We start from the raw sequence: 18,965 nt of genomic DNA on the forward strand, positions 1-18,965 counted from the left end.
AATGTTTTGTTGGTTAATAATCAACTAGTCCAGATCTAGATCTAGAGAGTATAGATAGAAATTAAGTTCGAGCCATCGCAACAGATAGAGGTGGCAGAGTGATGCAGTGGTTGCCTCACAGCAAGACGGTTCAAACCTGGCGGCCAGCTCGGGCCTTTATGTCTGCAGTTGAGTAGGGTTGTCTGTGTCTGCATAACAGCCCTGGCAATCAGTCCAGGCTGTATCCCGCTTCTCGATGGGATAGGCTGCAGCCCACCTTCAAGGATAAGCGAATATTACTAATGGATGGATATGAAGACAGAAAAAAGAGAAAGAGAAACAGGAAAATGAGAATAAAACGGAAGGGAAAAGAGAGACAGACACAACCAAGGGTAATAACAGTGATGTAACTCAGAGGTAACTTTTTAGCACGACTCCATCTTGCTCTGAGAGCGTTTCAACACTCCTTACATGCCGACCTCTCTCCATCACTATTTGTATCTTCTCAAGAAAAACCTCTAGCAAGTCATCCCTGTATTTGACATTACAACTTCATGTAATTCCATCGTTTCTCTAATTTACTTTTTCTTTTCTTTTCTGCCAAGTCTGATATTTAATGTCCCTCGTCATGATGCTCTCAGTGTTGGTCACTGGCAGGTTCTGACATTGTGACAAACTTTGCCTCTAAATGAGCACAAGCAGCATTTTTTCATCTCCAGCACTGTGTGAACCAAGGGCAGAACTGAAACCAACACTTGCTGTGATCTGAAGCTTCTCTGTCCTTCTCTGTTGTTGCCACCTCTGAGCAAAGAGCCAAGATACGGGCTTGTGTTACGTAACACAAAAAGACTGACAAAAAGAGCAAATCTGTGGTGATGGGCCTTTGAACTATCGATCACATCAACACAAACAAGTGTATCCTCAAATTCACCTAAAACACAGCAAGGAAGCAAAAGTAGCCTGAGAAACTGAGCAAAAGGAAAGGGAATAGAACAGTGTAATAAAACAGCCATACATGAAAAGGGGGAAAACAAAATTGATGAAAGTGTGTCTGGATGTTTGTCTGCTTCCTCCCTAAGGCTTTCAGGGGGGGGGGGGCAGTTAAATACAGTCCCACCTCTTCTTGCTGTTCCTGCCCAAATTAGATAGTTTTATTTACTCTCCTGCAGAGGCTCTCCTGCAGACATCCTTGTTTCTACACATATTTCATCATACAGAAACTAAGTGTCCATTAATGTGATTAATGGTATCGTCACTTAGGGCAGGCAGTAGACTACAGAACACAGCTGAGACCCAACGACATGTGAAGAAAAGCATGCTGAATTAAACAACTAAACCTGTTATTCAATTCAAATGTGCTGCAGGAGGATGTGATGTGTCATCCAGGGCCTTCACAAATGTACTGATTCAAAATCCTCTGCTAGTGATGATCACTTCAGCATTAACCTTCTTTAACCACTGCTTTCCCAAAGGTAAAAGCAGGCAATTATTACCTCCACACAGTAGATAAACTACAGAAAGAAAGGAAGAAAGTTGCACTGGTAAGGAAAAAATGTGTTTTAAAGATAAGAAAATCTTTCAGTTTATACATACATCTTCTCCAGAGGATGAATTCTGCTGATTCTGGTGATCCCCCGACTTTTTCTTTAGCACCCTCATAAATTGGGTGAATTGCCAGGAAATTAGCTACAGACATTCATATCCTCCTCAGGATGAACTCTAACAACTGTTCCCGTCCGACTCCCTGACTTTGCACAGATGATGTGAATGTCCTTTACTTCCATGGTTGAGTCGTTTTAACTTCTCAGCACTGAGTATCAGTCAGTGCATGACCAACGGGTATACTGTAACCAGAGACATCGTCAGATGCGCCTGTTTTGTTCCTCAGTGTTTAGTTACATGTACGTTAGTCAAGCTATATGTGTGGCAAGCTACTGAGAATTAGTTGCATTATTTGGGGATTTGGTTTAAATTACTTTAGTAAAGATTATTAAGCTTTTGTTTTAGACCACACACACCTACTGTGGCAGACTGAAGGATGAGACCAGCAGACATCTGCCTGGAAGCTACTGTCTCTGATACCTAAAGCCCTTCACCAAATTTCGATAAATCCAAACCCAGTCTCCAAGTCCTGAGACAACACCTCATAGTGGTGAAGCACTCCTAAGGCAGCTAAATACTTCAATACATTCAGTACTGTTTAAAAAGCTGATTACAAAGACAGAAGCAGCAGCAAGTGGCTGCACTAATACATAAAATAACTGATCACAGAGCATCACAGCTGACAGCAACTTGGCTCCTGGACATCGATGGCATTTGTGAAAACCAATCTTCGCTTTGCCAAATGAAGCTGAAGTATGTTTGTGAAAAGGGTTTTTGAAATTGACAACAGTATTGAATGTATGTGTAGAGAGAAAGAACCAGTCTGTGCAGAGCAGAACGTTTTGATTAGCTCCTGTCACAGTCCAGTCTTTTATTAGGCAGAGAGGGTGAGACAGTAAAGTGAAGAGAGGGAGGCTGAAAGGGGAGATGAAGAAGGACTGCAGAGGGGAGCAGAGAGGAGAAGACAATTTAAGAGACAGAGAACAGTGGAGAGGCAGAGAAGGTACTGATCCAGATCTTACTCTGGTGAATCACATCACAACCCAGTTCATTGGCTGGAGGCAGCACTGAGGATGTAAGATCACCTCACCGTTATATGTCACACCAAAGAAACTGTTAAACTGTGTGACATCAGCACTGGGTCTATACTCTCTGACATTTCATCTTAAGTCAGTTTTTATTTCTATTTCCTCCATTCACACAAGACCAGATGCAAGCCACTTTATATTTAAATCTCAAAAAGCTACTAAAATGAGCAATGAATTCACTTCCACTACAGCTTGTATACATCCATCCATCCATTTTCTATACCCACTTTTTCCTGAACCAGAGGTCATGGGGATCTGCTGGAGCCTATCCCAGCTCTCTTTGGGTGAAAGGCAGAGGTACACCCTGGACAGGTCACCAGTCCATCACAGGGTAGCTTGTATACAATTGGACAAATTACATTTAAACACAATCAGTGATGTGTTATTCTGGAGTGATGAAGTTTGAATTACATGGTTATGGTTTTTAAATGAACTGCAGTAACAAATGTTTTGACATAAAGCATGCCTACACGGCTAGCCGACGTAGCTATTAGCTGGCCTGAAACCAGCTAGTAGCTGTCTCTCATCGGATGAAGTTTTGCTTGTGTCTAGCCAAGGTTTGGTTTTGTTTATGTTGATATTTTTCAGCAATGGTTCCCTCTACTTCCTCTAAAGGATTTGAATCTGAATTAATTACTGGAAATACTGAATGAAATGTCTGTTTCTCTTCAAACACCTTCCAAGCCGATTCTGTGCTAATAATCACTTCTTAACAACAAATCTAGAAAGGTAAAAAAAAAAAAAGTTAAAAAGTTAAATCTCTATGTTTCATGACAGATACTCATATGCAAGTCCATCCCAAAGCCTGTGGAGAGCGGTGAGATCAGCAGACTGACAAACACCTCAAACAGCTGAGTATTTTTGTGCTCTGCTTCTCGGGGATGGGAAAACACACTTGAACACCGAGTCAGAAGCAGAAAGCACAGGTACACAAACAGTAGGAAATGCAGAGACGACACACTCCCACGAATGCTCAAAGACACGCAAGACTCAGATGAACGCAAACTAAAAGTTACAAAACAAGAGAGCAAACAGGCAAACAGGTTGTTTCTCCTCACCGTCTTCCCTGCATTCTTCTGGCGGCTTTGCTTTCTTTGCAAGCCGAGGATCCAGCCATGATGTAGTTTTGGTGTTGTGACTGCAGAAGAAGAAAGAGATGTTAGATGAAGGTAATGTGGAGATGAAAGGGGCAAACAGAGGTCAGAGAGAGACTGACAGAGATGTAGCTAATGGCCTGTATCTACAGTAAGAGTGTGCAAGTATTATATGCATGTGTGCTTGCAATGAGCAAACCCTGGAATACATGAAAAACATGAAGGTGAAGCTTGAGAATAGTGTTTTTAATATACTTTATTGTTGTGTGTTATTGTTGTGTTTATCTTCATAAGTTTGCATAGGTTTGTGATATTTAATGTTTTTTTGTGGAACTGCAGTGTCATTGTGTCTATTGCCTGCAATTTCAGTATGTTACACTAACAAGTGTCACTAATCATCATTATATTTTAACATAATATAATTGATCGCTAAATAATCAGCACAGAGAGAATCTGGGTTGTCGTTTGAGTAAACGTGACAAGAGTTCCCATAATGCAACTTAAGTTAGTAAAACATGAACATGGCGGAGGAAAACAAGTATGAAAACTGTGCTCAAGGTGAGAAAATGAGCAGTTTGTTTCAAATTACTGAGCAACTGGAGAATTTCTTATAGTTTTATTATTTTATATATTCCATTATGTGGATTTTATCTTTTTGTTTATATACTGTATTTTTGTCCTTATTTATTTTCTGTTCTAACATCTGTGGTTATGAAGTAATCAATTTGTCTACAATAAATACATCTTATTAATACTCTTAATTCACTTTTACATGGAATTTACCAACCAAAAGTCTTGTGCTGCATGAGAAATAACTAAAAATATAAGTGGGAGCATGCAGAACCTCAATCATCCTCTTCCCACTGTGCTTGAAAATCTTCTAGGGGAAACACTGAGTCTTTATGTGATTGTGTGCACAGGTTTTTGCTCTGCAGGACATTTTTTCAAAGGGCTATTTAAGTGATAAGACCTGGTTAGAATTAGTTTCAGGTCAGGGCTAGGGGAAGAGCTGGGATTAGGCATTTAGTTGTAATGTCAGGGAGTGTCCTCACAAATATAGCTATACAGCTATATATGTGTTTGTGTTTGTCTGTGTGCAGTGACAAAGAGAAATAAGGGATTTTGTAAGGTAAACTAAATAGCCATTAATCCACTAATTAGCCCCGAGCCACTAATTAGTAAAGGGGAGAGGAGAGGGCAAAAGTTTCCAAAGGTGTTGATGTATGTGTTGATGTGTGTGTGTGTGTGTGTGTGTGTGTCTGTGTGTATCCTGTGTGTCTGATTAGCTGCACTAAGTTACATCAATTATTCAACACAGAGGCTTGCACTATATAAAGTTTACACCGCAGCCATACATAAACCATTTTAAAAGAGGGTATACTTTCTGAGGTATATTACATTTGTTTCTCATTTTCAGACAAAATGTTTTTCACTAGGTCATAAACACGTAACTGCTGTATAACAGCTGCATTTATACATTTATATAATTTGTAAAATCCCGATGTTGGTATATAAAGTACTATATTCAGAGAGTTTATTTTTCTCTTACTCTATGAAGTAGACCTCCCCTTTCTCAGTGTAGGCCATCTCCCAGTTGTCAGGCAGAGGACCCAGCTCTTCCTCATCTGCATCTGGGATTTTGGTGGGGGATTTGGATGGGGACTTTGGGGCCTCCTCTCCTTCGGTAGGAGGCTCACTGGAAGCTGGAGCCTGAATGGACAGCTCAACAGCAACCTCCCCAGAGGCATCTGTGCTCTTGTCCTCGTGTTCACTGGACTCTGCGGAGAACATAGACACACACAGAGTTGTTCTCTCAAACGCTTGTATACACATACAGACCTGGACGCACTCGACACACGGCATGCGTGATGAGTCAGAGCCAAGCCACTGCAGAGCTGTGAACCCCCAGGAGAGAGAGAGAGAGATGGTGGGGGGGGGGTGTCTGAGGACAATGAGGAGAAAACAACATGGGGATGTCAGAAATGGAGAAACACAGAAAGACAGAGACTTTAGGGGTCACAGACTGAGTCAGATATACAAGGAAAGAGTTATAGAGTGAGGAGAGAAACTGGTGGCATTTAAGTCACTAAATGAGGCAAACAAATACACTACACCTCCCAGTGTCTTTTTATAAAAGATCGGGCAAAAACAGTAAAATGACAAGAAATAAAAAGCTCACAATTCTTCCAGAAAAAGTCAAATGAAAGACAATTCAAGGTCCTTATTCAAGTCCATATATTTATCCAGCCCTACTAAAAGCTGTCAAATCTTGTTGGAAAGCCAGTTCTAGAGCAATTTTTTTCCAGGTGTAGTGAGGTGGTTGTTTCTGTCCAAACACTTTAAAGTCAGGGGTACAAGCACATTTTCAGTTCTTCAAAATGGGCCATTCAAAACTTCCTATTCTCAGTCAGTAACAAATTACATATACATAATTTTGTTGTGACATCTGAAAAGCACAAGAAAAATAAAGAAAAGATATTTTTTCTGTTGCAGCTAAAGGAAAAAAGGAAATAGGTAAAACAGTATGACAGTAAGAGAATCAAAGGATGACTATGATAAACTAAAAGAACCACAAAGAGAAATAAGTAGAGGAAGAGGACAGAAGAGACAAGATCACAAAATGAAGAAACTAGACAGCACAAAGAAGAGAATGGTAGACGAGAGGAGGAAAACAGAGGGGAAAGCCAAGGTAATAATAGAAACAAGGACAGGGCAGGAGAGCAAAGACAGGAGCTGAACCCAAAATGAGGCTCTGGACAGCTATAATAGTGGAGATGTTAAGGTGCCCTTGTGCATTGTGTTACATAAGGTTATTGAGACCCTGTGCAGTTCACACTCATACAAGCTGAGTCTGCTAATGTCTGTTATAACTGGTCAGGGTACAGTTTGTTGTCAGATTTGTAGTCATCTGAACTGGTTGAAGTACATAAAGTGCAGACATGAAACTGGACTAAAGGAGAAAATAGACTCTTGAGTTATCCTTAAGGAACAATAAAAAGGAAAGGTAACGATTGCTATTACAGCTGGTGTGTTTGTCTGGGTTTAATCAGTTAAACCAGTGAGACAGCAATAAATAACACCAGAGACAGAGCATGCCTTCAAACAAGATTTTCCCCTCACCTAAATAAGATGTTATAAAATGACTTCACGGTCACAGCACTTGTGAAACAGACCGTGTTTGACTCTAATTTCAGTCCTGACTAGATAGAAAATATGGAACAAAAGAAGCTGAACATAGAATGGATGCATTTTTCTCTCATTGTAGAATACCTGGCGTGATGGCCACCCCATTGCCATTGACAACCGGGCTCTCCTCTTCCTCCTCCTCAGGCGGCTCCAGGCTGGCACGCTGCTCCATATTGCTGACTGACTGGTTCCTCTTCCTCTTGCCCTGGGCACTGGGCCGGGCTCCAGGCAGCAGGGCCTCACTCACATTCAGAGGAGGGGCTGCGGGGGACGGCTCTGCAGGAGGCTTCGGTGTGCCGTAAAAGTTATCTGAGGGCAGAGCAGCACAGCACCGTCCGTGTTAGAGGCCACGTGCACGACTAAAGAGAGATCTCAGGTGATGTAACGCACCGTCTGTCAGGCAGAGCGCAGGTCCACCGCTTGTGGGCAAGTCTTTGAACTGATAATTGCCTTTCAAAATGTAAGACAAGTGCCTGAACACAGTGTAGCAGAGTTTTTGACTGGGAACTAATTGTTAAGAAGGAATCTGATCAATTTTGGGCATTTACACTGAGGTTTATGAAAAAAAAAAAAAAAAAAAACTAGTCTGAACAGTGGCTAACAGTAGACATCTTTACACAGACCTGTCTGTCTGAAAATCTGAGGATCCTATGCCAATGGGCCAACAGAAAGAAACTCATTCAATTTCCATAATGAAGCTTTCATCAATTTCCAGTCACAATCAAATACAGACAGAGAAACAATAGGGGTCCTCCTAAGTGGCTTTCTTGTAAAGAATGACAAAAACATAAAGCAATTACTGTAATACTTAGAGGGAGTACAAACCCACACCCTCCTTTAAGGGAGTTTATGTCATTACTGTGCTTCCACCTGATCTTTCCACTTTCTTTGCTATCATACATCCTATATGACATTCTTTTGGGAGCAGCTGTGTTTCCCAGATCTGTTACCCAATCCTGGAAAGGAGGCACTCCAGGCGTCTTTCAGTTAATTTACATTTGATCATCATTGCTGTCTGAGCCATTGCAGTCCTTCAGTCACTACAGAAAAACAGATAACCCCTTAGAGTCTAAAATATAACATTTGAGACAGGATGCAAATTACAAACCTGTCACCTCCAATATGTCACATTGGCTCTTCATCCAGAATTGCTGTCTCATTTTGTGGCATTTGTACATTTCCAGCAGACCATAAATTATCGAAAGTTTTTCAGCATCTTTTCTTACAAATTAGACAATGAAGTACCACAGGTTCTTTGCTTTGGGTAATTTAATGGGCAGATACATTCAGACAGTCTAACCTTCCTTAGTACGTTTTGGAATGAAAACAACTTTCGCACCACTGCTACGTTAAATTAACCAATTCATTAGTTTACTGACAGTCAAAGCCCAAACCATCTGCATGTTCATTTCAATCAAGGTGGCTTTACCTAAACTAACACTGTTGCTATGGACCTGCATGGGGCAGGATTATTACAGTGTTACTGTGGGTACCATATTAATATACTCCTTAGAATGGACGTCTCAATAATAGCAGATTTCACATAGTCTTTAATGAGATTTCAGAACAAAAACAAACAAACTGGGGAGCTAATACAGAATATAAAATAAAGCACTCAATACAGCAGCTTAAATATGTCCCTAACGGCAGACCATGTCCATTTGTCAAGATAAATTAATCTTTTGTACAAAAATAAATCATCAAAAAACAAAAAGCATGCCACTGTGTTTTCTCTGCCTAATGATGCACACAAACCTATTTTAGGCCATAACGATAGCTGCGCAGTCAGGCTGTATGTGGCTCTGTTATTGTTTGTGTGTTGTGTCATAGTGTCATATTTAGGTACATTTGCATGTGCACAAAACAATAGTCTTTTCTTACACCGCTTCTCCCTGTAAATATCCCACTTACATGATAGAGGAATGTGATATTGTTTTATCTGCCAGGGAAATATGCTGTGTGATTAAATAGTGTGGGTGAGTGGCAGAGATGTCTTATTTTATAATCCCTCAAAGAGGAGAACAGTGGGGGTTTCACAAAGACTATACAAAGAGAGGAGGGAGCAATGGGAGGAGAACAACTGCTGTGCAAAGAGGGAAGGAGGCAGTGATAAGGGACAAAAGGAGGATCAGCAATAAAGAGCCCATAGACATCAGTTTACTTTCATCCCCAGTGGGAAGCAGACAGATATTAGCAAAGGCCACATCGCAGCCACCTCTTTCTCAATAAGCACACTTACTCTGGTGGCCACCAAACATAATCATCACATCCTGACAAAAATATAAACTCACAAACAGAGGCACACGCTATAAACAAAGACACAAGTATGAAACTACCAAGGCAGCAAGTGCACACCTGTGAAAGCTTAAGGACAGGCTGAATGATGCTTTAGAGAATGGATGCTGAGATAAGTTTAGTCCAGGGTTCCTCCTCATGCACCACCCTGGGTTTTAAAATGCTCCAAATGTTCTCCATATCTTGAATGTTTCAGGTTTAACCCAAAGGCATCTTGGCATTTTACACAGTTCAATATCCTCCTTCAGCTGTGCCTCATCTCTCATTATCGCATATGTAAACTCTAATGCACACACACATACACACACACTCATATGCACTCACTACAATTATCTTGAAGAGTTTCCTGATGATACTCCAAGTCTGAGTTTGGCCCCCATCATCCATCCATCCATCTTCTATACCCGCTTTTCCTGGTTCAGGGTCACGGGGATCTGCTGGAGCCTATCCCAGCTCTCTCTCGGGTGGAAGGCAGGGGTACACCTTGGACAGGTCACCAGTCTGTCACAGGGCCACATATAGACACACAAAGACAGACAACCACACACACTCACACTCACTCCTACGGGCAATTTTAGAGTCACCAATCAACCTAACATGCATGTTTTTTGGACTGTGGGAGGAAACCGGAGTACCCGGAGTAAACCCACGCAAGCACAGGGAGAACATGCAAACTCCACACAGAAAGGCCGGGATGCGAACCCACGACCTTCTTGCTGTGAGGCAACAGTGCTAACCACTCAGCCACCATGCTGCCCCGCCCCCATCATTGCCTCCTAAAACTTCTTCCATCTTTTTACATCCTTACCTCCTGTCTCCCATTCTCTTATTTTGATGTGCATTACAAAATGAGCTGCTGCACCTCTAGTTCAGTCATCCAGAAAGAGGCAGCTTCTCCCAGTGGGCATAAGTAAGCTCTGTGTTCGGAGAAACATACACCGAAAACACGCAAAGATACACAGTTACGAAACCAACACACACATAATATGCCACACACATGCACGCATGCACACATCACAGTGACGCACAGAATTTGTGCTAGTGTGTTCATCTCACACATGCTCACAAAAATCGCTTCTGGGCAAATGAACCAGCAAATCCCCCATCTGTACATGTATCCCTGACAGTGCTGCAAAGCAGATGCACAGACTTGACATGACTTGAAAATGGTATTCATCCAACACACATGCATGCACAGACACGCACGCACACACAGGCATGTGCACATACATGGGTACACACACACACACACACACACACACACACACAGAACCAGCCGTTCCAACAAGCACCATAGGAAACTGATATAGGAGTTGGTGCAGAAGACTCATTTTGTATATTTCAGCTGGGTGTTCATCATCTGACACACCCGATCCATCAAGTAAAGACATCTACACTATAGCGCTAGAAGGCAGGTCCAACTTAAAAACAGTAAGATTGCTCATCTGAAACATTTATCCCCATTTTTTCCTCATTGAGCACCTGTACTTGTCTCACAGATGCAGAATCGTCAGCAGCTGCACAGCAGCCACAGTGCTCGCAGAGCTCACCTTCATAGGTTCCACTCTCTAGCAAGGCTCCACTTTGTTCCAGTTCCATAAAACGCTCCACACTCACAAAGTTGTAGTCCACCCCTGGTACCTCCCCTTCCTTCGGCTGCCTGGTGGTACCTGCATAGACAGAGAGCAAGAGAAGAAGAGAGAAAAGGGAGAGGGCATCAGAGCCAAATAGGGCACTTGAGAAGAAAAGGCAGGAAGGCAGAGAAGGAGCCTAGAAAAACGTCTGGAGGAAAAAAGCATGGCAGATTTGAAGCTTAAAAGTGTATGAGGGGAAGTGGGAGGGGAAAGGAAATGGAACAGAAGAGGATGAGTGAGGACTCATCACTTGTGGTATCCAATTCCATTCACACAATTTCATGTGAGTGGCAGTGAGAGACAGCTAGACAGGAGTAGGAAAAGCATGTGCAAACAGCAAACCCACATCAGTCAGTCCCTACAAGCCAATCTGGTGCTGTTTTAGTAGTGAATCAATATGCCACTTTTACAAACCTAAACACAAACCTGGTTGCACAGCACACAATACTGTGCCGATAGGGTTATTGTCGAAACAGCAGGAATGCAGAGGCACCACATTACCATGAGGCAATTAGAGCCTTCCTAAATCAACACTCTGGAGATCTTCATCAGTGCTGCAGCACTGAGGCTCAGCTCTGTAATGGCAGCAATGGGAGTTTTGGGTTTAATGAGGTGCTGTGTTTATGGCTGTACCAAATGGACTTTCAGCCCAGGTTCAGTGAAGTCCACCAGTGCCGATTCCTGCTCTCCACCTGACTGAAAACATCACTCACCAGCATTTGTCCAGAACTCAGGTCTACATAGTGAAAGTTAAGTTGGATTGCTCTAACTTGGCTTAAAAGATGAGATTTGTTACAATGGTGGTCCAAGTGGTCCAAGTGTACAATCAGCAGGTCTGACAATGTTGTAAAGACCCAAAAGAACAACACGTGCTCGTGTTTGAATGTTGGGAATAAAACACTAATTAGTATCATAATTGGAGTGTGGGCTAAGGGAGATTAAAACAGCAGGTGGCAGATGTGCTGTATATACACAACTTACACATGCAGACACAAATCCAGGCACATGCTAAAACACTGAGTGAGTGGGGGGGGTTAGTCGTCTCGTGGAGTGCAACATCCTCCAACTCTCCCCAGAGTGTGATATCTTAATCATTAAATCTCTATTGATCGTCTGTCACCACTTTGCCTCTGTAGTGCACATTCTCTTCTGAGTAGCGAATGTTCAGCAGACAGCAGAGAACTACTACTGTATTTACTTCACCACTGGGAGCAGCGATGGCAGCTTAGCAAGAAATAATGAGCAAAGAAGGGATTTCAGACAATCAGACACCTCTGGTATATGTCTACGGCTGTCTAACACTGCTACGCTGTGTACAGTGGTGTGTTTATTTGTATTTTCTTTTGTCTGTGTGCGTCTACATGTGGGTACTCGACTATGCCTTTGTGACTCTGAATGGTGACAACGTGCCCACTGTGCCAACAATAATCCCATCTTCAAACTGATCACAGCTCAGTGGGACACTGCAAATCCACCAAACCACAGGTATGAGTGAGAGCGTGTGTGCTGTTTATCCTTGGGTGTGTCCTACCAGTGGCAGGCACTGACAGGCCAAGTCTCTTAATCAGTTGAACATATTGTAAATGGCTGTGATACTAAAATTCACCTCCAATTTCAGAAGCTCTGATTTACCCTTAAGGTGATTTTTGAGGCAGTACTTTATGTGCTTATAAATGGGACTGCATTATATCCCAAGATATAACAAATATCTTCCCCCACCCCCATGAGCTGACTCATCACTCATTTGACTCAATCTCTACAAACATATCACATTATAAGGTATACAGAGAGGATGTACACTAAAGGCAATGTTTTCTGATTGCATTATAGTGACAGGTGCCTGTTTTGACCACCCCTTCACCAAGACACTGGCTACCCTCTAATAGACATTTCTGACACACATATTTACAATAAAACCCACTCCATGAACTAAACTGCATGTTTAAAAAAAAAGCAGGGTTGGGGATTACTATCCATTGCATGTAAAGTGCAACTGAGAACCACAATAGCTCAGCAAGCCAGGCAACACTGGTCGCTTTCCACTGGGTATAGCTATTATTGATCTGTAAGATCAGAATGAAATTATTCTGCTGCCCACACCAGAGTAGGCAGAGCCTGCTGGAATACTGATGACCTGCCAATGGCCTTCTCCCACAGCTTCCTTTACTGGACACACCAACCGAGAGTGAGAGGAAGAGAGGGCCTTGGTGGATCTGATCTGGGAATATTGATCGACTATCTTGCCTTGAGATAAGGAGATAGGCAGGCTGTTCCTCTTTTCTTCCTTCCTTTATTCACACACATTCCTATCCAGAGCATGTTTCTCCTCCTTCGTTTTCTGTTCCTTTCCCCATGACACTCACTAATGTAAATTACTGTGAAAGAATCATTCTTATTAAAACAAACATTGTCCATGCATTCCTGCGTCTTCAACTATCTTTTTTTTCTCCTCTGCAAAAACTTCATCATCAACATCATAAAATAATACACAATCTATAATTGCTAGAGCTTTGTGTCATTAGTTCAGCTCAGGAGACTTTATATTTTTTAGTAAATAGAAACAGGTACATATAAACTCCTAGGGAAAGCTTTAATAAATGAGCTGAGGAAAGCAGGACAAGCTGCACAGGTGCTCAAATGAAAAAAAAATGGCAGCAAAAGAGGAAGCAGCAATGTTTCTCCTGAGCCAAAAGCAGTGCTGCTGTTGAGTATTGATTAGATGTCATGCTTTGGCTAATAAAGGATAAAGTCGGCTCTGAGCCAAAAATAGTCTTTGCATTGCAATAAGCCAGATAAGCCAAACCTCTGCGAGGTGACACTGCAGACTACTGTAGAGATATATGGTATTAATGATTTACATCTATAATAGCACAGAAAGCTCTGGAGTTGCCACTTTAGGGGGTAAGACATTCTCTGAGCGATGACTGAGCATTACAGAATATTTTCACATTAGTAGATGTGTGTAAGAAAGAGAGATTACATAGAAACATAACACAGTAAGTCCATTTGGAGCTAGAGCTAAAATAGTTGATATCCTAAAATAACTCAGCTGGGTGTCAGAGGATTGGAGGACAAAGACATTTGCTAAATAATAGAGTGGCAGGACAGTGACACATAATGAAAAAGACAACAAGACAGAAAAAATATGAAAAGAATGATTCATTAACCTCACTGTGCATTCACAGCAGCCTGCAAGTGAGTTTGATACTGCGCATGTGAATACATTCACATGTTTGTATAATTAGACAGGAAGTCAGCGAGAGCGAGAAGCAGAGGAGGAGAGAGTCAGAGCTAAAAATAGACTATCAATGGACTGATTATCATAATAGCCGGTAGGAGGACGGTGGTCAAAGGATATGGCTCAAGTATCTGTGGGAAATGGACGTGAAAGTGGTGGTGGGGACCTAAGTGTGTTTCACATTAACAGGTGATACTTTGATATATAGATATCATGGCATCCCAGTTTTGAGACTCAATGTGGACACAAACGCTCCTACACTATCTGTAATTGTAATACATAAACACACATGCAGATTCAGCTGAGTGTTCTGTGTTTTGCCATCCATCAGAACAGGAGCAGCTTTGGGACGTTGTTAGAGACTAAGATAACATCGACTTTACAGTAACAGTAAACTATTTTCTGAAAACTGACCTGGCTCTATCACTCTAGTCAAGACTCTAGTCTAGACTCAAACTCATAGGATGAGATGACACAGCAGCTCTGTCCTCTAAACTTAAAATAGGTCCAACTTAACTAAATAACAGTGCATAGAGGAAAGACACACATTTCTGCATGTCTTCTCATCCAAATCAATATGTTGATGTCCTACTGGGTGGTAGGTCTGTCGCTGTGTGTACATGTGGCGCAGCTAAACACAAACCTTTCCTAAATTCCAGTAAAGATCCCAAAGGTCCTAACTTATTTTTAGTATTTCACAAAAAGTGTATAACACAATGCAAAAGACATTAAAATGTTTGTATTCAATCTAATTGCACAGCCATATAAAAAAAGTCTTATCTAATTCTGAAGCTATCCAACGGGGACTGTAATTGGATTTCGTGATACAATCCACCTCTCTACATACAAAACAAAAAACACAGACAGATTGCATTGTCCTCAAAATCCTGAACCTGTTTACCCAGAATCCACACACAGCTGCTTCTCTATTTATTTACTGTCTCAGACTTGCATCTCTCATCTCTCTCTCTCTCAGGTCATTTTTAAATTGCCCTTCTCAATTAGCCTCTCTCATTCTCCTGTTCCTCTTGTTTCCAATTTACCTCATCACTCCATCCATTTGTTCCTCTGTTGATGTTCTCTGACGCCATTACTCCCTCTCTGCCTTTTTTAATCCGTTCCCTGTTCCCCTCATTATCCTCTCTTCTTTTGTCTCGCACTTTAGTCCACTGTCTCCTCCCTCGCCCTGGTTGACAGATGTGAAGTGTGACAGCAGGTCTATAGGTGAGGTATGACTGAGCACACACACACACACATCCTCATTTACACTACAAAGCCCAGTTTACAGATGCAACAGCACAACATGGCAACACACTGACAGGAGCGTCTGCTACCACGACAACACGTCAGTGCCTGGCAACAGAGCCTTGCCATGGTAACAAGTCGTAGCATCGACATGGTAATATGTATGTCAGATATGACACTTGGCGTACGCAGCTGTCTTACTATACAGTCTCAGAGGTGCTCAGCTCAAGCCCTTTCGCTCTGCACTGCTGCAGTTCTGTGCTGCTCGCTGCCTTGTACTTCAATCAATTATTGTCACAGCTTAGCCACTGAGAGCTCATACCTGGTCACCTCAGAGTAGTTCAGCTGGTGTTTAAAGGGGCAGCTTTAACGCCAATGGAGACAACAGGCTGGGAGAACCTGTCACTTCTCCAGTGCTCTTGGGGCTGGAGGGCACTCTGTTTCCATAAATGCCATCTAGTTGCAGTCTGCAATGAGACAGTGTGTGGGATGGATGTGAGATTAGGTTGCACGCTCAGTTACAGACACACTAAGCTCAGCAGTTTAAAGCAGATTGTTGTAGAGCAGGGAAGAATCGTGTGCAGTGGTTAGTGGTGTTGCCTCACACGCAAGAAGGTTTTGGGTTCAAACCTGCCAGAGCCTTTCTAGGTTTCCTTCCTCTCCCTTTGCACAGATTTCCTCTAGCTTCCTCCCACAGTGCAAAGACATGCTTTTTAGGTTATTTTCTCTGTGTCGGCGCTGTGCTAGACTAGCAATCTGTTCAAACTGTACCCACTCTCTCGCCCAATGTCAGCTGGAATTGGCTCCAGCCGAGACATGACCCTAAAGGGATAAAGGGGGTATAGCTAATAGACGGATGGATGTTCTATCAACATCTGGTCATCTATTGTACAGAAAGCTTGTGTCTAGTTCTTTTTATGCCTGTATGTCAGTGCCCATTAATCACTTCATTTTGTTTTAATTTACATAGGAATAGTTTGACATTTTGGGAAATAATGATTAGTGCTTTTTGTCAGGAGTTAAAAAGGTCAATACCACTTATGAGAGTTGGTTGTGTTTTTGGCTTTGTTTAAATACAAGTATTTTGTACAAATTAAACAAGATATAATATGTAAATCACTGAGCCTTAGGTGTGACTGGTAGGTGGAGATTATAAACCTACTGAGCCAGGATACTTGTTATCCCTCAGTGTTTCTTGCCTTTATGCTAGCTAAGCTAATTGGCCCCAGCTTCATGCATCTTCTCTTCTAACTCTTGGCATGAAAGTGAATAAGGGTATTTCCCAAAATGCTGAACTGTTCCTTTAACTGCAAGGTTCAAGGACCAGTGCAGCAAAAATATATCAGCCCAGAACGAATCATGTCAATTGCACCAAGCACTGAAAACTGTCAAGCAGCCTTTGGCCAGTCATAAATCAAGGGCTTGACTGATTCATTAATTGTAGGGAAAGGTTTAATAGGATTTGATCAAATCAAACTCCAGTTTCAAATCCACTTACCAAGTCTGAATCTTTTCAAATCCCTTATCAAACCTGCTTAGGTTTTTTTTAACTGGTTTGTGTAACAGAAATCTAGTCTTTTTTTTAATCATGTTAGTCATTTTAACTCTGATTATAGACCAATTCCCGCTAATAGAAACTACAGTAATTGACTGTCAAACCTAAACCATGGACTTTAGGCTTTGCTGAAGGATCCCAGGATTTTAGACAGACAGATAGATAGATACTTTATTCATTCATTCATTCAGATTGTCATGCAGCTCTTATATTAACTTTAACAGAGATTTCACTATAAAATATAAAATTTGAAATATAATTAACAGATAAAGACACTCAGTTAATAACATATATCATAAATAGCATAACTAACATATCAACAATTACTATTAAACAGTCTAATGGCTGTGGGGACAAAGGATCTCTTCAACCTCTCAGTTCTGCAGCACAGTGAGATGAGCCACCCACTACAGCTGCTACTCTGTTTAGTCAGTATATCGTAGAGGGGTTGTTTATTATCGTTCAATATAGAAAGCAGCATCCTCCACATCTGCTGCCCCACCACAGTTCTGAGAGGGTCCAGCCCCCTGCCTAGCACAGAACTGGCCTTTTTCACCAGTTTGTCCAGGCACCTACAGTCTTTGTCCGTAATGCCACTCGCCCAACAGACAGCAGCAGAGTACAGTGTACTGGCCATGACAGTGTGGTAGAACATGCACAGCATGTCACTGCAGACACTATACGAACCGAGTCGTCTCAAGAAGAAGAGGTGGCGCTGCCCTTTTCTGTACACTGCATCCACATTGGCAGACCACTCCAGTTTTTTGTCCAGTACCACCCCCAGGTACTTGAAGGTCTGTACAATCTCCTGGCCATCAATGCAGACTGACTGACATGGTGATTTTGATTTAGTAAATAGACTGTACTCCCCCTCCTGTCCATCACGCACACATGCCACAACAGCCGTATCATCAAAATACTTCAGAAGGTGGCAAGACTCTGAGTTATAAAGTCCGATGTGTAGACGGTGAACAGAAAAGGAGCAAGAACAGTCCCCTGTGGAGCCCCAGTGCTGCATTACAGTGTCCCAGAAACACATCTCCCCAGCCTGACATACTGCGGTCTGGATGTCAAATATATGACGTCCATAATCCATGACGTCGGGGGGGGGGGGGGTCTTCCACAGCACCAGGACTTTTTCCAGCCAAAGACCCATAATAAAGAGCCTCTGAAGAGGGACAGCTAATTGTCCTGCACAGTCCTTCAAAAGCCTTGGACATACTCCATCTGGTCCAGCTGCCTTCCCTGGCTGAAGTCTTCTGAGCTCAGCTCCAACCTCTTCCGTTGTTAGAGACATAAGCAGCTGTTCAGGTTGTAGCAGGGGGATGGTGGAGGAAGAGGGAGCAGCCATACAGGTAGAGATGGAGGTAGCAGTCATAGAGGATAAGGTATAGTAAGGAGCAGCAGAGGTGAAGGTGGAGGGAACAGACAGAGAATGAGGTGTAGTGAGGAGCTTCAGAGGTGGAGAGAGCAACTGCTGGGGTGGTGGTGGAGGGAGTAGCCACATTGTCAAACCTGATGTAATACTGGTTGAAGGTATTGGCTCTATCCACATCACCATCCAAAGACAGAGTTGTTCAGTTTGTAACCAGTGATGGTCCTTACTCCCCTCCACACCCCCCCGGTATTATTGTTCTCCAGCTGTTTTTTTTTACTTTTTCTTGTACCCCACCTTAGCTCACTTCAGTGTCTTTTTGAGCTGCCGTTATATACTCCTGAGCTTCCCTTATCCCTGTCTGGTAAAGCCCTTTTATTCTGGTTCAGGAGGTCTTTAATGTCACTGATGTGTCTACAGAAATTAATGTAGTCAGTGATGATGTTGACTCTCCTGTCCAAGTCATTGTCCAGTTCCTGCTCCTCCATCAGTACATCCCAGTTTGTGCACTCAAAATAGTGTCTCAGTGAATCCCTTGCCTTTAGTGACCATTTCCTGAAAGACCTGGTGGTAACAAGACTTCTGCACAAAAGGTCTACATGTGGGCTGAAGATAGACCATGTTGTGATCAGATCTACCCAGTGGTGGAAGAGGTACAGCCCTGTAGGCTTCTT

At 42.3% G+C, this 18,965-nt stretch overlaps 1 protein-coding gene across 6 annotated transcripts in view; it reads right to left on the reverse strand.

Annotated features, from left to right (window-relative positions):
- The window catches only part of magi2b (membrane associated guanylate kinase, WW and PDZ domain containing 2b), a 72,736-nt gene that overhangs the window by 23,256 nt on the left and 30,515 nt on the right, over positions 1-18,965 (reverse strand). For 4 of the 6 annotated variants that reach the window (XM_026312305.2, XM_026312304.2, XM_026312309.1 and 1 more), the window contains exons 3-6: positions 10,795-10,914; positions 7,034-7,258; positions 5,313-5,541; positions 3,728-3,807 (exon numbers count right to left, since the gene is read on the reverse strand). In XM_026312305.2, the coding sequence (XP_026168090.1) occupies positions 3,728-3,807; positions 5,313-5,541; positions 7,034-7,258; positions 10,795-10,914 (654 nt within the window). Of the gene's footprint in view, positions 1-3,727; positions 3,808-5,312; positions 5,706-7,033; positions 7,259-10,794; positions 10,915-18,965 lie in introns of those variants that run through there. The other 2 variants (XM_026312306.2, XM_026312308.2) reach the window with 2 other exon arrangements.

The sequence above is a fragment of the Mastacembelus armatus genome, chromosome 6 (assembly GCF_900324485.2).
Source record: "Mastacembelus armatus chromosome 6, fMasArm1.2, whole genome shotgun sequence".
NCBI lineage: Eukaryota > Metazoa > Chordata > Actinopteri > Synbranchiformes > Mastacembelidae > Mastacembelus > Mastacembelus armatus.